Source organism: Eleginops maclovinus, chromosome 2, assembly GCF_036324505.1.
Source record: "Eleginops maclovinus isolate JMC-PN-2008 ecotype Puerto Natales chromosome 2, JC_Emac_rtc_rv5, whole genome shotgun sequence".
In the NCBI taxonomy this organism is placed as follows: domain Eukaryota; kingdom Metazoa; phylum Chordata; class Actinopteri; order Perciformes; family Eleginopidae; genus Eleginops; species Eleginops maclovinus.
Genome location: NC_086350.1, coordinates 22,446,981 through 22,467,024, shown reverse-complemented (window position 1 = coordinate 22,467,024; position 20,044 = coordinate 22,446,981). Strand labels below are relative to the sequence as shown.

The window sequence follows — 20,044 nt, the reverse complement described above, 5'->3', positions numbered from 1 at the left end:
CATAGTGTGAAAAACAATAACGTAAACCACACTTAGACATGTTCCTATCCCCTGATTCAAATTCCATTCACATACTCTAAAAGACTGCTAAAGGACAAATGGAGGCAAATATATATTAACTACCTGGTTAGATTCTGTGGCTTTGATACATTGAGGCCATAATTCTGTTACAGCCCTTGCTCCATCTGAATAGTACTCAACAAATATGCACTCACACAACAGATTGCTTCATTTCTTTTAAGTTGTGTTGCTAATCTATCATTTGTTTTGTGATGAACCAAGACTAAATGTATTACTATACATTTAAAGTTTGTCAAATAAAATCTCCTTATTCACTCGTATTTTGATAATTACTAATATTCACTACATATCAGAAAAGAGAACTACATCATTGCGTTCAAAGTTTGATTTTCTCACAATTGTAAAGAGGTATTTTACCCAGATATACTGTACAAAGCAACAGGAGATTTCCAGCTACTTGTTTCTCACTTTTCACCATTTAATTTGCGTGTTGATATGTCTAATTTTTATTTACTGTATACTGTGAATGGCTGTGCCTAATTATATATATAAAAATAAATATATATCAGTTTTAAAGTTAGCTGAAATTGTCAGCCCTATGTTCTACTGTATGATCTCGGTCATTGATCAGCAGGTCTGATAAAGAAAATCAGTGTTTTAAAAATATAACAATAATATAATACATTTTATTTGTGTAGCACACTTTAGAAACAATGTGTTCTTAATGTCTCCAATCGTCAAAAGCTACCCTGCGGTATAATACGCCATTAAAAGTAGCTGCACCTTTACCAGCTTAGATACAACTTTAATGCATCAACAATGATAATCACAACCTATAATATATATTATTTTTGAATTGGCTAATCTGCATAATGAGAATTGTCTCTTTTGGAACATAAAGTATATTTTGATGCTAATACTTTGCTACTCTTACTTGAGCAACTTTTGGAATGCAGGTTTTTTTTTACTTCTAACAGAGTATTCCTACTACACCCTACTTTTTCTTCTAAATTAGTATTTCTCTGTGCCTCAAAAATATTAGCTTACAAGTTTTGTATTGTGTATAAACTAGACGATGCCTCACGGGCAGTTAACTCTGTACAGACAACAACAGCAACAGCAACAACAACAACTACTTATGTAATGAGAGCAGCGAAGCCTGGGACGGACGAAGCATACAAAATAACTGTTTGTGTGTGTGTCCCCGCCCAGTGGTTACACGGACCAACACTAAACCCACTACACTACTCGATGTAAACCATATATTACAAGCAATATAAAGGTAAGATCCAAGATTAATTAATTTTTTGTCCAAATTGCATTTGACAAGACTTGAAATAAGAACATAATGAGTGGTTTGGCAAATGTAGGCGACGTTTACTTCATACGAAACTCCGTTTATGAGCGTCTCCCGGGGTTTTGTCCATCAGGAAGGCAGAGTCCTGGTAGGAGTGAAACCAAACACACACTAAAAGCAGTGGCGGCTGGTGAAAAAAAATCTTGGTGGGGCTAGTGTGCCAACAGATTTCCCTGCCTAATCTAGCATAAGCATTCAAATGAACAGTCGGAAAATGACTAGAGTTCCACAATAATAATTTAATTTCACAGTTTCCAGCTTCACAGAAAAAGTAACAATTTACAGCTATATTAGACTTTATGCTATCAAATACTATACAATACAATCAAGGGATAAATTAACAACAAGGGTATGATTTCAGCTGAATCTATACAAATCAACAGTGAGTGAGTGAATGAGTGAGTGTGGGTTGAGAAGAGAGAATGAAACAGAACTTTCCTATTAAAATGTAACATATACAAAGAATTTAGAACCAAGTTATTTTCAAAAATATTTACATAAACATATTATTTTAATACCCTCTCTCAAGTAAAAATGCATTTACTTGGAGAAAACAGCATCAGTGCCATACAGTTGTCATTGCATGTCACAGCCTGAGAGAAACAACAAAGCATTCTCCACAACTATATTACAATTACATACTATAATATTATTACATATTGCCCATTGAATGTAAAATAAACATAAAAGACACTCTCTGTGCCTGTTCCTCTCTGTGTGTCTGTTCCTGTGTGTGTCTGTTCCTCTCTGTTCCTCTGTGTGTCTGTTCCTCTCTGTCTGTTCCTCTGTGTGTTTGTTCCTGTCTGTTCCTCTGAGTGTGTCTGTTCCTCTCTGTTCCTCTGAGTGTGTCTGTTCCTCTCTGTCTGTTCCTCTGTGTGTTTGTTCCTGTCTGTTCCTCTGAGTGTGTCAGTTCCTGTCTGTTCCTCTGAGTGTGTCTGTTCCTCTCTGTTCCTCTGTGTGTGTCTGTTCCTCTCTGTGTCTCTGTTCCTCTGTGTCTCTGTTCCTCTCTGTTCCTCTGTGTGTCTGTTCCTCTGTGTGTCTGTTCCTCTGTGTCTCCGTTCCTCTCTGTTCCTCTGTGTGTCTGTTCCTCTCTGTTCCTTTGTGTCTCTGTTCCTCTGTGTGTCTGTTCGTCTCTGTTCCTGTGTGTCTCTGTTCCTCTGAGTGTGTCTGTTCCTCTCTGTGTCTCTGTTCCTCTGTGTGTCTATTCCTCTGTGTGTCTGTTCCTCTGTGTCTCTGTTCCTCTCTGTTCCTCTGTGTGTCTGTTCCTCTCTGTTCCTGTGTGTCTCTGTTCCTCTGTGTGTCTGTTCCTCTCTGTTCATCTGTGTCTCTGTTCCTCTGTGTGTTTGTTCCTCTCTTTGTGTGCGTGTTTGTCTCTTTCTCTTTCTAGGTTTTATTTGTACAAGAATTTTGCTCGTCTTTGTTTTTGGGAGGCAAATTTTTCAATGACCCTGGTGTTGAAATCAGGAATGTCTTTTGTCATTTTCTTTTCGATGGAGAGCATAGCCAGAGCGTTGAGCCGATCTTGTGATATAGTGTTCCTTAGGAAAGTTTTTATCCTCTTTAAGGTAGAGAAGCACCTCTCAGACTCTGATGTTGTCATTGGTGTTGTGATGATGATGTTGAGAAGTCTTACAGTTTCAGTGAATGTTTCTCCAAGGTTGTTTTCCATCAAAACCTGATAGAGAGCCAGTGCACCTTTGCAACTCTGGAACTCCTCATTCTCGTAGATCAGGGACAGTTCTGTTTTAAGTCTGGCCTTGTCCAATGAGGGATAGGCTTCCACCGTGGTTTCCAGTGCTGAATCTGGGAACTTTCTGCTGTGTTGTTGGAACAAGTCTCCTTGCAAGAGTGTGGCGCTGATGAGGTGCTTGGTGAAAGAAAACCTCTCCTTGGAATGGCTCATGATGGTGTCATATACCTATGCGATAATATACAATTTTAAAAAAGGGAAATAATTAGGTCTTCACATGTCTCACTACAATCAATGTTCTGAATAGCTAGCCTATATTGTGTAATAAACCAAAATGGTTGACTGTAATTATTCATAGATATCGTCAAATGATAAGATACATTTGAGTCTGGACTACTATATCAAGTGGCAAGCATTCATTAGATTTGATAATGTCTCTGTTCCTCTCTGTGTGTCTGTGTGTCTGTTCCTCTCTGTGTGTCTGTGTGTCTGTTCCTCTCTGTGTGTCTGTGTGTCTGTTCCTCTCTGTGTGTCTGTGTGTCTGTTCCTCTCTGTGTGTCTGTGTGTCTGTTCCTCTCTGTGTGTCTGTGTGTCTGTGTGTCTCTCTGTGTCTCTGTTCCTCTCTGTGTCTCTCTGTGTGTCTGTTCCTCTCTGTGTGTCTCTCTGTGTGTCTCTGTTCCTCTCTGTGTGTCTGTGTGTCTCTGTTCCTCTCTGTGTGTCTGTTCCTCTCTGTATGTCTGTTCCTCTCTGTGTGTCTCTGTGTCTCTGTGTGTCTGTGTGTCTCTGTGTGTCTGTTCCTCTCTGTGTGTCTGTGTGTCTCTGTTCCTCTCTGTGTGTGTGTGTGTGTCTGTTCCTCTCTGTGTGTCTGTGTGTCTGTTCCTCTCTGTGTGTCTGTGTGTCTGTTCCTCTCTGTGTGTCTGTGTGTATGTTCCTCTCTGTGTGTCTGTGTGTCTGTTCCTCTCTGTGTCTGTTCCTCTGTGTGTGTGTGTGTGTGTGTGTGTGTAAGCAGGTGCTTACCTCTAGTGCCAAATGGTGCTGTGTGTCTTCTCCCAATGTTCTCCGTTTCTTTGTGGGTGGATCCTGAACAGGTCCCCTGTACTCCTCATCCTCAGCCAGATTAGGAACAGCCTCCCTGATCCAATGCATAAGAAAACTGGTTAGGGATATATTAACCAAACCCAAGGTTGTTATAATTACTGGCAATTATATTTCATCTAAACTTCACAAATAAATTAATTATTTGAATAAGATGACATATAAGCATTTAAGGCTACACATAATATATGCAGATAATTAACAATCAGGCTATGCTACATAATAATGCATTTAACATACCTGATAGCCTGCATGCGGTTCATGAATGCCTGGGTGATTCCTGCGATGTAGACAGCATCGATGTTTCTCTTCTGGAGCTGATTATACAGCATGTCTACATGTGGCATGATCTTGTGGAACAAGGCTAGGAAAAAACAGAAAGCTTCATCTTCCAGCATTCTCACATAGCCTCCAGCCTCTCTCTTCGTTTGGCCATCAAATGCTTCACTGTTCCGGATGGTCTGAAAACACTTCACCAGATCATTCTTGTGCTCATAGACTGTGTTGACTGCACGACTGTTGAAGTTCCAACGTGTTGAGGATGCACTTGGAAGTCGGTGCGCCACCAGCTCATCTAGCACTGCCGTTCTCTTGCTCGATTTTGAGAAAAAAGAAGCAAATCCCCCCATGTCGGTGAAAAAGTGACTGATCTGAGGGATGTGGGAGGTCGCCTGCTGCATTACCAGGTTTAACTGATGGGCATAACAGTAAATGTAGTGAGCGTTTGCATAGATGTCCTGTACCTTTCGCTGCACTCCTCCAGTGGCACCCCTCATTACCGCTGCCCCATCATATGCCTGGGCGATCAACTTATTTTTTTGTCCCTCAGGAAGGATGATGTGCAGGCTCTCCAATAAGGCACCGGCTATTGAATCCGCACAGCTGTTGGGTAGCTTGATGAATTCATAGAAGTGCTCCTGTATGTTGTTGCGTCCATCGATGTATCTTAGGACCAGGACTAGCTGACAGTGTGTGGAAATGTCGGTAGTTTCATCCGCTTGGATAGCTAAAAACTCAGCTGTCTTCACTTCATCCACGATCTTTTCTCTTAGAACTGCCAGCATACAGTCCAGGAGCTCGTTCTGAACGGTCTTCGAGGTGCTTTTAAATACGGTCGCATTTTCAAGGTGCTCCCTCAAGTCCCGATCAATGGATGCCATTAGGTTGACTAAACCTCTGAATATTCCGGCGTTGTCTGAGGAATCCCTTTCATCATGTCCCCGCATTGCTAATTCAAAAGCACCACAAAAAATTACACAATCGATGATCTTAGATAAAATATTGCGGTTTTTATCTACCTCTTCATTGTGCCTTCTTACAGCGATGCGGTGCCCATCATCGAGCTGCGTTGCTAGGCTAATCTTTCCGAACACAGCTAGCTTTACGCAGTTTTCCATGTGAACTTTGGATCGATCGTGCTTCTTGATCCGTTCAGAGAGGTGTTTTAAGTCAGTTAGTCCAGTCTTTGTCCAAGTCGAATCACATTTGTCACTTCTGAAGAGGATACAGGGGAAACAGAAAAGTGCATTGGCTGCTCCACAACCTGCCAGCCACGTCTTACGGTTGAACCAGCCAGCCACGTCTTACGGTTCAACCAGCTCCGACAAAAACTCCGTTTGTAAGATTTATCTTTCAGCTTGATTTGCTGGGATATGCTGATTTCAGGCTTGTCGGGTCCCAGCTCCTTAACGAGAAGTTTTTCCTCCGTCGTCCGTCTCGCAAAAGGGTATATTATTAACGATTTCACCAAATTTGGTGGAAGCTGCTCTTGAACTCCAGTTGTCACCGCCATCGCCATCATCTCTCTTCGTCGTCGCGCGTATTTTTTCCCCACGTAGCGTAGGACAGAGTCTGGGAGTCGCACTACGAAAAAAAACTATCGCTGGCTCCTTATGTAGCTACAGCAATCCTAAACCTTCACGCATTTTACGTAGTAGTTGGGGCTAAATTTCCAGCGCCCCACCGGCGTTAAATTTGGCGACGTTGATAGGCCAATTATTCATAATTTCCCCCTAGCAACCATAACCGGATTGGCTGTTTAGCTGCCGGTCAGGGGCACTTTGCCGATCGCCCCATGAGAGAATGATACACTGTCTGTCAGTGGAAATTCACTGTTTAATGAGTGTTAGTTGGTGGAAATGTTGTTTAAATGATTTAAATTGCATGTAGGCACACATACTATTAAGTAAAACTGACATTGATTTAAAAAAAAATATGCAAAAAATATTTTTTCCCCTCAACAGCTGGTGGGGCAGAGCCCCAGCGCCCCCTATGGGCCAGCCGCCTCTGACTAAAAGGTTTATTAATTCGGGGAAAAAGCTTTGCTATGGCCGTATTTCTTTTGATACATACTTCTGCTCGGTCTGTTAATGTTGGGATCAGTGTTGTCGGTAATCTGACTTCTTTTTTCAGTAACGAGTAATCTAACGCGTTAGCCTACTATTTCCAAACCAGTAATCAGATTAAAATTATTTATCCAAGTCACTATGCGTTACTATTTTTGTCATTTTCCTTAGTAAAAAGATATACAGTGGGGCAAAAAAGTATTTAGTCAGCCACCAATTGTGCAAGTTCTCCCATTTAAAAAGATGAGAGAGGCCTGTAATTTTTATCATAGGTATACCTCAAGGTACATCTCAATACTTTGTTATATACCCTTTCTTGGCAATGACAGAGGACAAATGTTTTTCTGTAAGTCTTCACAAGGTTTTCACACACTTGCTGGTATTTTGGCCCATTCCTCCATGCAGATCTCCTCTAAAGCAGTGATGTTTTGGGGCTGTCGCTGGGCAACACGGACTTTCAACTCCCTCCAAAGATTTTCTATGGGGTTGAGATCTGGAGACTGGCTAGGCCACTCCAGGACCTTGAAATGCTTCTTACGAAGCCACTCTTTCGTTGCCCTGGCGGTGTGTTTGGGATCATTGTCATGCTGAAAGACCCAGCCACGCTTCATCTTCAGTGCCCTTGCTGATGGAAGGAGGTTTTCACTCAAAATCTCACAATACATGGCCCCATTCATTCTTTCCTTTACACGGATCCGTCGTCCTGGTCCCATTGCAGAAAAACAGCCCCAAAGCATGATGTTTCCACCCCCATGCTTCACAGTAGGTATGGTGTTCTTTGGATGCAACTCTGCATTCTTTCTCCTCGAGTTGACTTTTTACCAAAAAGTTCTATTTTGGTTTCATCTGACCATATGACATTCTCCCAATCCTCTTCTGGATCATCCAAATGCCCTCTAGCAAACTTCAGACGGGCCTGGACATGTACTGGCTTAAGCAGGGGGACACGTCTGGAACTGCAGGATTGAAGTCCCTGGCGGCGTAGTGTGTTACTGATGGTAGCCTCTGTTACTTTGGTCCCAGCTCTCTGCAGGTCATTCACTAGGTCCCCCCGTGTGGTTCTGGGATTTTTGCTCACCGTTCTTGTGATCATTTTGACCCCACGGGGTGAGATCTTGCGTGGAGCCCCAGATCGAGGGAGATTAGCAGTGGTCTTGTATGTCTTCCATTTTCTAATAATTGCTCCCACAGTTGATTTCTTCACACCAAGCTGCTTACCTATTGCAGATTCAGTTTTCCCAGCCTGGTGCAGGTCTACAATTTTGTCTCTGGTCTCCTTTGACAGCTCTTTGGTCTTGGCCATAGTGTAGTTTGTAGTATGACTGTTTGAGGTTGTGGACAGGTGTCTTTTATACTGATAACGAGTTCAAAAAGGTGCCATTAATACAGGTAACGAGTGGAGGACAGAGGAGCCTCTTAAAGAAGAAGTTACAGGTCTGTGAGAGCCAGAAATCTTGCTTGTTTGTAGGTGACCAAATACTTATTTTACCGAGGATTTTACTAATTAATTCATTAAAAATCCTACAATGTGATTTCCTGGATTTTTTTTTCTCATTCTGTCTCTCATAGTTGAGGTATACCTATGATGAAAATTACAGGCCTCTCTCATCTTTTTAAATGGGAGAACTTGCACAATTGGTGGCTGACTAAATACTTTTTTGCCCCACTGTATGTTCTTGAGTCTCGGGGAGTGACGTCTATGCGACAATCAAGTCACGCTTTCAGCATGAGGACAACTCACGTGTAATACTACGCAGCGACACAAACGTAAACAACAATGGAGGGAGGAGAGAGATGCGCGTTTCCTAGCTGGAAATACAGTCACTGCTTTGAGTTTGTGTCAGCTAAAGATGACAATATTAAGGTTCGTTGTACTCTCTGTGCTGGAGACAAAGTGCTATCTAGCTTCAAAAACACTACGTCAAATGTGAAGAAACATTTGGAGGTCCTCCACCACCCAAACAACAAAAACTGGATTTTGAAGAAGTTGGTCGGGCAGTATGTTGGACTCAGTTTTATGTTGAGGCGGCGGGGGGTGTTGTCGGCAGCTGCTGAATGTAACTAATAAAGTAACTTGTAATCTAACTTAGTTACTTTTAAAATCAAGTAATCAGTAAAGTAACTACATTACTATTCAAAGGAGTAATCAGATTCTTTTTTCAAGGTAACTGTGGCAACACTGGTTGGGATAAACGTGTGTCAGAGTTGGTACAAAAGTATTCTGTGTAATTAAGATAAACCTATGTTTCATCGTGGGCGGTCTCATACTGTATGCATTGTAACAAGGGGCCCTCCTATCTGATCCATTTAGAACCATCATCTCCTCTACTGAAACATTTAAGCTGAGCACCTGTAAAGGAGAGATTGCAACACTGTTATTATTACATCAGCTGCATCAGGCCCAGTCCTTCTGACTCCCCTTGATTTATAGTTTATACATATTTATACATTTTCAATGATGAAATACTATTTATTCTATGGTGTGGCTAAATGATGGTTATTAAATATTCACAGATGCGCATATATGCCAAACATGTTAATCCGTTACTTTTCAACTTGCATAAATCCAGAGTTGTAACACAACTTTGAATAAGAGACTGTCAATATACTGTTTTGTTTTGAGTGCCATTATGCCTCTATACTTTCCCCTCAAGGTTGATCACTAAAGTTTAATTTTGTCTGTCAAATCAGAACATTTATATAATAAAGTGAATAAATTTAACACAGTTTAACACACACAAACAATGTATTTGTTTTTCTTTGTGGAAAGTGACTACCAACTATAGCTTTACTCAAACAGAGTAAAAAGAACAATATTTCGATTTGAAATGTAGTGAAATAGAAGTGAAATGTGAAATTAAAAGGAATGTATCTCAAATGTGTACTTAAGTACTGTAGTTGAAATCTCCTAGATACATTCAGAATCAGAAATCCTTTATTAGTCCCACACGTGACTAATAAAGCAAAAAGAAAAAAGACTTGAAATAATAAAAAATGAAGGCACACATTAGTAAAAAAATACAAGTAAAGACAAATAAATTAACAACCATGGCTTACAAATGAGTTGCAGTACGTTCAGTAAACTAAGTGACATAGATGGCATTAACGTATTATGACCTTAAAATAATATAAGTCTGGACATTTATAAAATAAGTATTTTCTACATTAAAGTGATTATAGCGTCCTACACGTTGTACATAGTGTTAATATTGCACATTGCAGGTTTATTGAACAGTGTTGCAAGAGTCTCTATTGTGTGGGGGTCTACCAGGGGCAGTGGAGGTTGTAGCGTCTGACTGCTGCAAGAAGGAAGGACTTGCGGTATCTCTGTGTTACCAGTGTTTATGCAGCCGTGCACACAATGTTGCAGAAGTGGTTACTTTGTTGCTGTTGTTTTTGCGTATATGCAATAGCTTTGTGTCTTTGGTCTCAGGGACAGAGCCACTGACTGAACTCATTGATTTAATTCCTCTCTTATCAAGGAACCTATTTATATAAACAGGCAATTCATTGTGGATGAATCGTGCTAAAGCTTGTCAGAGCCTTTGTTCTATTAAAGTATGGAAACTGATTCTGTTTTTTTTTGTTTTTTTACATTCACCTTTAACACAGGGGTGCAAAGTACACAACCAGAAGAGGCATGGCTAACTGCTGAGCTTCACTTTTAAAGCAAGTCAACCAGCTTGCCTCTTTACTTCAGTCCATTTCACCATGTTTGCTTCAATCCTCCTGCTATGTGTCTGTGTAGTCTTCATCCTCTTTCAACTGAAATCCCGGAGGCCCAATAACTTTCCACCGGGACCCTCTCCCCTTCCAATACTGGGGAACATTTTGGAACTGAGTCTAGAAAACCCCCTGAAGGACTTTGAGAGGGTAAGCAACACAACATAGATTGAATGAAGTTGTGTTTCTAATGCTTTAAATCATTCTGGGATTTTTGTTTAAACTATTATTGGTACTTAAAATGAGTCTGAAATTGTTCAAAATGTGTGTCTACTGTGCTGCTTTTCCTGCTAGTGAGTTTCAAGAATTACTGTGGTGCTGAACTATTAAATCATGAAGTAAATAATGTGGCTATTTGTGTACAATACAAGCACGTGTTATGTATAGATTACTATAAACATTCTTTTCAAACACTGCTAGTGATTACATACTACCTTGCCTAACTGTGTACAGAGTTAACCTTCTGTGCACTTGGACTATAGCCAACCAGTGGTACAGGCCATGTGTATTGGGCGTTTTCTACTTACACACAATACATTACCTTAGTAAGTCAGTATTTGTGAGGAGGTCATGGGATCTCAAATGGCAAAGAGATTTCTACACATTGTAGGTAAAAAGGGATCGTTTTGAGGTGCTCAATCAATTTATGTTAAAAACTGAATCCTCCACTTATATAACCATTTTTTGAGTTCCAACTAAATTCCATCCCAGTAGTCTATAAATGTGCTAGCTAAAGTCATAGTTGTAATCTGGACAATCACAACCAACAGTATCTGCATTCCATGTGAAGACGGGAATAAGTGGAGAAATATGTTTTATGTTTTACTTTGGTGAGTAAATGATACGTATGTATTTTAAACACTGACATGTTATCTTGTTCTCCCCCAGCTGAGGAACATCTATGGGAATGTGTACAGTCTGTTTCTCGGTACCAAAGCAGCTGTAGTCATCAATGGGATGAAGGCCATGAAGGATGCTATAGTGACCAAGGGCATTGATTTTGCTGGAAGACCCCAAGATCTGTTTGTCAATGACAGCACCGAGAGGAAAGGTAAAACAGACATGATGTCACATGGGGCAGATATCGTATCACTAAACTTAACTAATTTTGTTTTTTGTCTCCATTTATCTTTTTTTTTTGTATTATTAAATGATTTAACTACATTTAAAAGTAGATGAGCTCTGAAATGGAACACATTTGACAGTGATGATATTTGTGGTTACATTGGATGATAGAACATTGATTTTTCCCAAATGAAGTTTTTCCTCATTACCCTCTATGAGATTAAACTCTTTCCTCATTCAAATTAACAGTGTTTCAGTTAACTACCGATTTAATCCTTGTTCTTTTGGGCAAAGTCTTAGTGGACTTAGACACCATCCTATCTATCATCCCTGAAACCGGCCTACGGTAACAGTAAAATCAAGGCAGAGAATTCATCTGACCTTTGTCTTCTTCTTAATTCCTTTGCACTCTCACTGTCTCAATACTCAGAAAGCTGGCCACCAACTTGATTTGATTTTCAACAGAAACTGCTGTACCTCAATCCTCTTTGTAACCCTACTTCACATCTCTAATCACTTATTCAAATCCTTTTCTCTCCACTTTTCTCTTCTAATACTATTCCTGTCTGCCATGATCTTCACTCCCTCTTTCCCTTCTCTCTGGCTTCATATGTGCTCCCAGCCCTCTCTTCACCTGACTCTTTCTCAGTTATACCTCCTAAATATGCTGTAAGACTGAAGTTCCCACACTACACTGCTTGTCTGCTTCCTTCAATGGTTACCAGTGGCTGCCCAGTCCATTTTAAGCAGCGAAAACTGTTTCTGATAATACAGTGCTGTGAATGCATCCGGTTCTTCTTACGTCTGGGACATGGTTGAATGATAAACTAGGTGTGTGTCTAAGTGTGTGTACTTGCTCTGCATCAGAGAATCGGATCATTACTCCGCACCGCTAGTAGGACGCAGGCCTCCTCAAATACAAAAACAAAAACACACCTGCTTTCTATCATGGCTCGAAAATGACATAGCATGCTTCCCATTGATATCAGAACACACAAAACCCTACAGATCTTCAGTTGAAGACTGAAAACCCACCTTAACCTTGCCTGATGATAAATAAGTAAAATATTTTAAAAAATAATATATAATTCTCACTTCTGTACCTACCACGAAAGGGTTGGCTTACTTGAAGCCAAATTGGTAGCATTTACAACGGTTTGTCTTAATGCAGTCAGTGTACTGTCAGGATTCTTGCATTTTTGAATTTGTTTCTCCACAGTCCAGTGCCCTTTTTGTAAGTTGCTTTGGATAAAAAGCCTCAGCGAAATTACATATACATTGATGATCTGTGAGTTCACACTGTGTGCTCCTTTTGCCTTTTCACATGTTATAGGAGTGATTCTGGCAGACTATGGCCCGAGTTGGAAGGTTCACCGTCGCTTTGCTCTGATGACTTTAAGGGACTTTGGTCTTGGGAAGAATTCCATGGAGGAGAGGATTCATGGAGAGATCAAATACATTATCGATGATCTGGAGAAAAGTATTGGTACGTTATCTGTGTGTCCACTATCCTTACTATACTATACTATACCTTAAGGTAGTGTTAACTTTAATCAGTGACATTGACATCCGCCACCACAAAATCTTGATAAAAATACAAATTTCCATTCATGTTGTTGAATTCTGCTCTGTGGTTGTTAGTTTAATCTTTCCTTCCTATTTTTTCTTTCTACATTTTGTCTTTTACAGGAAAATCCTGCAGTCCTCAGCTCATGTTTCATAATGCAGCCTCCAACATCATCTGCCAAGTTCTGTTTGGTCAGCGCTACGAGTATGAAGATGAGTTTATCAAAGTGATTGTGAAGTGCTTCACTGATAATGCCAAGTTAGCCAATGGACCATGGGCTATGGTAAGCCAATGCCGGTTTTGGGCTTTGCATCAGAGGAGTCTAAGACTAGAATGTCTACAACTTCCATTGTTTCAAATGAAAAGTTTTTCCCTGCATTAGTTTATAAAAAAACAATGAAATATGTTATTGATCTTTTCCTTAACTTTACTTTAAACAGATGGCAAAGCTAACAATGCATAAAAAAATGCTAAAATGTTGCTATATTCATGCTGTTGCCAAGATACACAACCAATCATCGTTTGACAGTCCTTTTTACACCTCTAGACTTCATTCCAGACAGCCAGACGTGAATGAAAATGATCAGATGAAGATGAAAAGTAAAAAGAAAACTGTGTGTGTACCATTTTAACTTAAATTGTTTGCTTGGTTTTCCTTTTTTCACAGCTGTATGACTCTTTCCCAATGATTCGTAGCTTGCCACTGCCCTTTAGACAGGCGTTTAAGAATGTCAAGGTATGTAATCAGACAAAGATTTCATTAAAATATAATATATATATATACAAATAAATATAAAAAGAGTACAATGGATTTTTGTTCCACATATACAGTGACAACCACAACATTAGGTGGTTTATAAAATAATGTTGTATGGTGACTTAAATGTTTTTCAGACATGTCAGGGTCTGGCGTTACCTGTAGTGCAGGAGCACAAGAAGACCAGAGTACCTGGAGAACCACGAGACTTTATTGACTGTTATCTAGATAGGCTGGACAAGGAGGTGTGTGTGTGTGTGTGTGTGTGTGTGTGTGTGTGTGTGTGTGTGTGTGTGTGTGTGTGTGTGTGTGTGTGTGTGTGTGTGTGTGTGTGTGTGTGTGTGTGTGTGTGTGTGTGTGTGTGTGTGTGTGTGTGTGTGTGTGGTTGTGTGTGTGTGGTGCCGGGTTAGTTCTAGATACACTTCAAGTAGTAGTTTCTTTAGTAGGTGTCTGGTGTAGTTTCCATGCTCTGTAGTATATGTGGGTAACATTGAATTGTATTCCTGTTGTCTTTAAAAAGTCTCTTCTGCTCTTTCTAGAAAGGCGATGATACTTCTTCCTTTTCAGAAGATCTGATGATTATGTACACTCTAGATCTTCACTTTGCAGGGACTGACACTACCTCCAACACCCTTCTTACTGGTTTCCTTTACCTAATGACCTACCCACACATACAAGGTACGGCTGTACATGTGAGTTTCTTTTCTGTTCTATCGATCTTCCATTGATTTTCTATTTATGCTTAATTATTTCTTGCTCAATAATTATTTCTGAGGGTTAAGAACAGTAAGTGGGTAAAAATGTCATTTTGAGAATTCCAGTGCAAGTCCTATAAATCTTCGGCTTATTTGTCCTCCTTCCACTATATCTAGTCTCACTTTGCTACTTAAGGTTTTGAGACATGAATATTGAAATTAATGCTTAGCAGTCTCAAATCTCACAAACACCAAAAGTAATTTTGGAGCAACCTGGCAAAAAATTATTTCCTTCGGGATTAATAAAGTTCTATCTAATCTAAAAAAAAAAAAAAGCAGAAAGATCGAATTGCCTAGAGGTTATGAGGTAAACTGTAGAAGAAGTGTCTGCTGGAGGACAACGCCACAACCTTTTATTTATACCTATGTCAAAGTGAAAAGAAATTCCTTGTGATCGGCCTTTTTTTTTTACATACAATTCATCCACACCAAAACTGTTCCTTCTCCCGAAGGAAACATCAAATACTGGCAGAAGTAGTGTAGGATTTTGAGTATGGTTTTCTCCCCCCTAAAATGATTAATAGCAACTTTAAAAGAAAGGGTTGTGTACTTAAACGCTACAGACTCCAGAACTGTAAATACAATTTCAAAAATCAGCAGAAAGTTATGACTATGAGGTTGAAAGTGAAGATGGTGTGGCTGAGTATGAGCATATTGAATGGTATAGAAACATTGTCACAGTAATGAGTGTAAATGCAAAGTGCTTTCATGCAAGTGCATACAGGTTCGCCTATTCACCACCTCAGTCATGTTCTTCATTATGCCCTATCTCATTCATATTCTTCGTTGTGTCATTGCCCTAAGATCCCGCTCAGCCGGCTTTTAAAATAGTCTTATAGTCCTCTAAAATAAGATGGTGGAATACTGGAATGTTATTTTATTGTGTACATATGTTTATTTGATTTATTTTATGGGTTTTTATGGATCTGAGGGGAATTTCTTGTTTTTTGTTCTAATTTGTGATGTGTGCCATTTTGTAAAGCACTTTGCGCTGTACCTGCCGTATGAAAAGCGTTGTATAAATAAAGCTTTATTGTTTTTATACACATTTCAGATATATTCCCAATATTAGTATTATCTCTGCTGTTTCTCAGAGCGTTGTCAGCAGGAGATAGACAATGTGTTGGGAGGGAAGGATCAGGCCAGTTTCGACGACAGACACAACATGCCTTACGTGCAGGTAAGTCATTGGACTGATTCCTTCAAGTAAATGCACTTTTATTTAGTGTGCGTCTGAGTAGCTTATTTGTCACAGCATGACACAAAGACCTATCCCGATCATATGCAGAGAGATAAAAATCAGGCATTAAATCTGATGATAAAATTAATTTACGTTGGGTCCCTTGTGATAGATACTTTTGAATCACTTCCTTTAAACTATATTTATAAAACAAACACAAATGGTGGTTGTTTGTTAACGTATTTAGGAACTGTCTGAGTGTCTCAAAGCTTGCATTGATTTTTGTCTTCTGTTGTAAAAAATCTCTTCTTCCAGGCTATGATCCATGAAATCCAGAGGGTAGCCAACACTGTGCCACTGAGTGTCCCCCACTGTACGATTAAAGACACAGAGCTTATGGGATATTCCATTCCCAAGGTAAGAACAGCTGTTCTTAAATTGTTTAGTTTTTGTTTTTTTAAAGGACATAATAATTGTAGTGTTAATGGATTTATAGGACACAGGACGTGACGTTGCCCCCGGGTGGTTAGGCTTGGGAGGTTGTAAAGAAGGCACTTCAATACTGTCATGCTTCAAGGGTACACGCTGGAAACCTCTCTTCGTACTTATTTCTAAGTTAGAACTATTTAACTCTACAATAATAATGTGTTGTGGAAACTCACCACACTCACCAAGTCCTCTGAAACACAACCTCATCCAACTGCATTGGCACCCTGTCCAATCCCATATCAACCTCAGAACCCTACTGCTCACCTACAAAGCACTTCTCAAAATGACGTACTTTGATATGTATACCTACTACCTATTCACCTTTGAATCAAAATGTCTTGTTTAGATATGTAAACTTAACATTTACTCAAATCACTTGCTTTTATATGTAATTGATTTATATGAGATTAAATGTTGCTGGTCGTTTTGCCTATATGTTCAAAGTGTTAGTCTGGTGTGCAAGATAATCCAAAGCCCTACATAACCTGCATTGTATTTTTGAAATGGTTGGTGAACATAAAACAAATCTTTATTCTGTACATAGCATTTAGAAAGTTTGACTTATTTGAATCCAATGCAGTAGCACTTATTGGGTTATTAATAGCTATTGTATTTACAGTATTCCTGATTTTAGTATTTTGTTTCTTCATGGTCGAATGTATTTATTGTAAGTCACTTTAGATAAAAGCGTCAGCTAATTTAAATGTAATGCTTCTTATTTTTTTCTCAGGGTACGCTGATCATTCCTAACCTGACCTCAGTGCTTAATGAGGAGGGACAATGGAAATTCCCCAATGAATTCAACCCTGAAAACTTCCTTAATGACCAGGGAGAGTTTGTTAAACCAGAGGCCTTCATGCCTTTCTCAGCAGGTATGAGAGTATTAAAAAAACAACAGTACTGGTCACTGTATCACACCGGCAGTGGCATGCACAAATGTTGTAGATGACTTTGAGGTCTGCTTTTATGTCACAGGTCCTCGTATGTGTTTGGGAGAGGGTCTGGCTCGTATGGAGCTCTTCCTCATCCTGGTGACGCTGCTCAGGAAGTTCAATTTCATCTGGCCTGAGGATGCAGGAAAGCCAGACTACACTCCAGTCTATGGCGTCACTCTGACTCCCAAACCATATCACATGAACGTCCAACTCAGGCAAACAAAGTAAAGCTGTCTTCAGATATACAGCAGAAACAGAGGAGACATAGATTGATAAAAACAGCTTTTAACTACTCGTAACAAATACAAAAACAACAAAAGAGAGCGTTTTTAGCCAACTGTAATGGCTGTAAACAATACATTACATTACATACATCAAGGTGAGTGATCACTCTTTTGGAAAACATTTAATTTATCGTATAGCTGGAGTACTGGACTTTCACATTCATATAAATGTCCACTACACAAAAAGGTTTCACAAAACGCTGTTTAATCCTACTGCCACTGGGAAAGTATTTCTCAGTTCACCAGATTGTTGGTGTCTGGCGTCTGTGACCACAACCCGCAATGGCGCGTATATCGCAGGAACTATCACAGGGAAACAGACAACATGTTAAGCTACCTATCATGTGGCCTCCACTGGTACCTTGCTGCCTGAGCCCGCAATCAATAATAATAATAATAATGATGACTTGGATTTATATAGCGCCTTTCATAATACCCAAGGTCGCTTCACAAAGTGGGAGGAGGGAGGTAGAGGGAGGGGTGGGGGGTTAGGGAGGATAGGCAAGAGAGAAGAGGTGTGTTTTGAGGTGCTTTTGGAACTGTGTATGTGACGTGGCAGAACGGATATGAGGGGCCAGAGTGTTCCAGAGGGTAGGGGCAAGTACACAGAAAGCCCTATCGCCAAAGGTTCTGAGTCTGGTGCGAGGAGTGGAGAGTAAGTCCTTGCTGGTGGAGCGCAGGGACCGTGACTGGGAGTACGGCTGGAGGAGGTCGGTGATCTACTGGGGTGCCAATGAGTGAAGTGATTTGTAGGTGAGGAGGAGGATTTTGTATCAGATCCTTTGTTTGATTGGCAGCCAATGGAGTTTCTTGAGGATGGGGGTGATGTGCTGCCAGGGCTTGGTGTGCGTTAACACCCTGGCAGCTGAGTTCTGGACAATCAAACCAAAATACTTCCTGGTAACCTGTCCTTACTTACCTCACCTTCGCAATCAATCAAACATACAACTTTTTATAATATATTACAAATTATAAGCTTTCAACATGCTAACTAAATACCATGTTATCAGTTTGGCGCTAAAAAGGTTCCTATACAGTATATCCTTCTCATTAGACCCAAGTACTCTGCTGGAAATGAACCATCTCAGAAACAGATGCACATCTGCAGTTGCCTTTTCTCTTCCTTTGAAACTGTGGCTTGCTTGACAGGCACTCCCTAGATGTTGCTAATCGGTTCCAATCCTGGGATCCACACCTGCTTCTGATGACTCTCAGGGTATGCAAAGGGTTCTCTATTCTCCTTTTTGCTGTCTTTTCAGCCTCTTGGTCTTTACTTAGGCGCTTCCCCAGCTGAAATATTCACTGCAGTCGGCAGCTGAATGCTAGCTATGACAGCTAACCATACACATACTTAATTAGGCCCAGCAGGGACAATGACATCATCATTTCGGTGGGAGCACTACATCGAGCATAGTCGTTATTATGGGAGTTAAACCAAACTTACAGTAGGACCTAAAAAAAAAATTACTTCCTTAACATTGTATTTGAAAAGGGACATTTATATTTGCCCTTAACCTTAACCACATCATTTATGATGATTAAGGGTGTATGACTAACCCTTAACGAGATAGTCTTTTTAACCCAAACCTTGATGTTTTCCAGAACAAAACAAGTTGTTTCTTTGCCTTAATCTCCGCCAACCTTTATATTACACCGTATGTGTTTTTTTTAAACAGGATTTGGTATATGTATACTTACTACCATTTACCTTTGTATTCAAATGTCATGCTTTGAAAAGTATACCTGGCACTTCTCAAAATGACGTACTTTGATATGTATACCTACTACCTATTCACCTTTGAATCCACATTTCTTGTTTGGATATGTAAACTTAGCATTACCTCAAATCACTTGCTTTTATATGTAATTGATTTATATGAGATTAAATGTTGCTGGTCTTTCTGGCTATTTGTTCAAGGTTTTACTCTGATGTGCAAGATAATTCAAATGTTGTGCTAACAAAATAAACAGCAATGTTAACATCATCAGTCTCTCCATTGTCTATCATTAAACACAAAATAGAAATATTAAAATCTATACATTTCCATTGTGTTATGGAGTGGGACAGAGTTCTTAACTGCAGCTGGCAAGGCAGAGCAACTTAAAGCAGCAGTAACAACAATGTGTCCCATCCATCCTCAACCACTGTATCTAGCATGAAGGAAGCTAAATCATATGAAATTAAACAGTTTGGGGTGTTTGCAGATTTCTTTGAAGAGTATTTTCCATTATAATTACTTATGCCTTCTGTCTTTTTCTCCTCGTGGTTTGGAAATGTAGAATTGTGTTAGCACAATGTAATAACTTTCATCAGACCATTTTAATACTAACATAATCAGGCTTCTGTGGTGTTTTAAATCATAGGGGGAAAAGATGCCGACAACCGTTATTGATTGGCTCCCTCAAGTGGGCAATTTTAGGAACAGGATTATATGTTCACTGTGATTTTATATCTTTAAATGTACATAAAATAGATGTATTAGTTGGTTTCTAATTCCAGAATAAGATCAATGAGAAGGCATCCATCTCCTTGACTAAATCTCAGACCCCCGTTTTTCTCCATTTGAAGGTAAATTCTTAATGTAGTTCAACATGTTTTTGAAAGAATGACCACAATTGTGTTTGCTCCTGTTAATGGCAGTAATGTTTCTCTGTGTATGTTTAGTTTGCCATAGTTACGTGATTTAGCTTAAATCTTGCCTATGGCAGCACAGTGGTCAGGGCCGGTACTGGTAGTAGATAGATAGAATCGGAGGATGAAACCCTCTTTATTAGTCACAT

The 20,044-nt window shown here is 39.8% G+C and overlaps 1 protein-coding gene across 2 annotated transcripts; it reads left to right on the top strand.

Annotated features, from left to right (window-relative positions):
- Window positions 1-1,133: 1,133 nt before the first annotated feature.
- On the top strand, window positions 1,134-19,248 carry LOC134873255 (cytochrome P450 2F2-like). 2 transcript variants are annotated; one of them, XM_063896731.1, is made up of 12 exons: window positions 1,134-1,303; window positions 10,121-10,381; window positions 11,120-11,282; window positions 12,630-12,782; window positions 12,986-13,146; window positions 13,531-13,599; window positions 13,758-13,865; window positions 14,160-14,298; window positions 15,470-15,555; window positions 15,871-15,972; window positions 16,775-16,916; window positions 17,020-19,248. In XM_063896731.1, the coding sequence occupies exons 2-12, from the start codon at window positions 10,220-10,222 to the stop codon at window positions 17,205-17,207; spliced, it is 1,473 nt and encodes a 490-aa protein (XP_063752801.1). In that variant the 5' UTR covers window positions 1,134-1,303; window positions 10,121-10,219; the 3' UTR covers window positions 17,208-19,248. The 2 variants fall into 2 exon arrangements, with proteins under 2 accessions (XP_063752801.1, XP_063752809.1); XM_063896739.1 differs by lacking the exon at window positions 13,758-13,865.
- The last annotated feature ends 796 nt before the right edge of the window (window positions 19,249-20,044 follow it).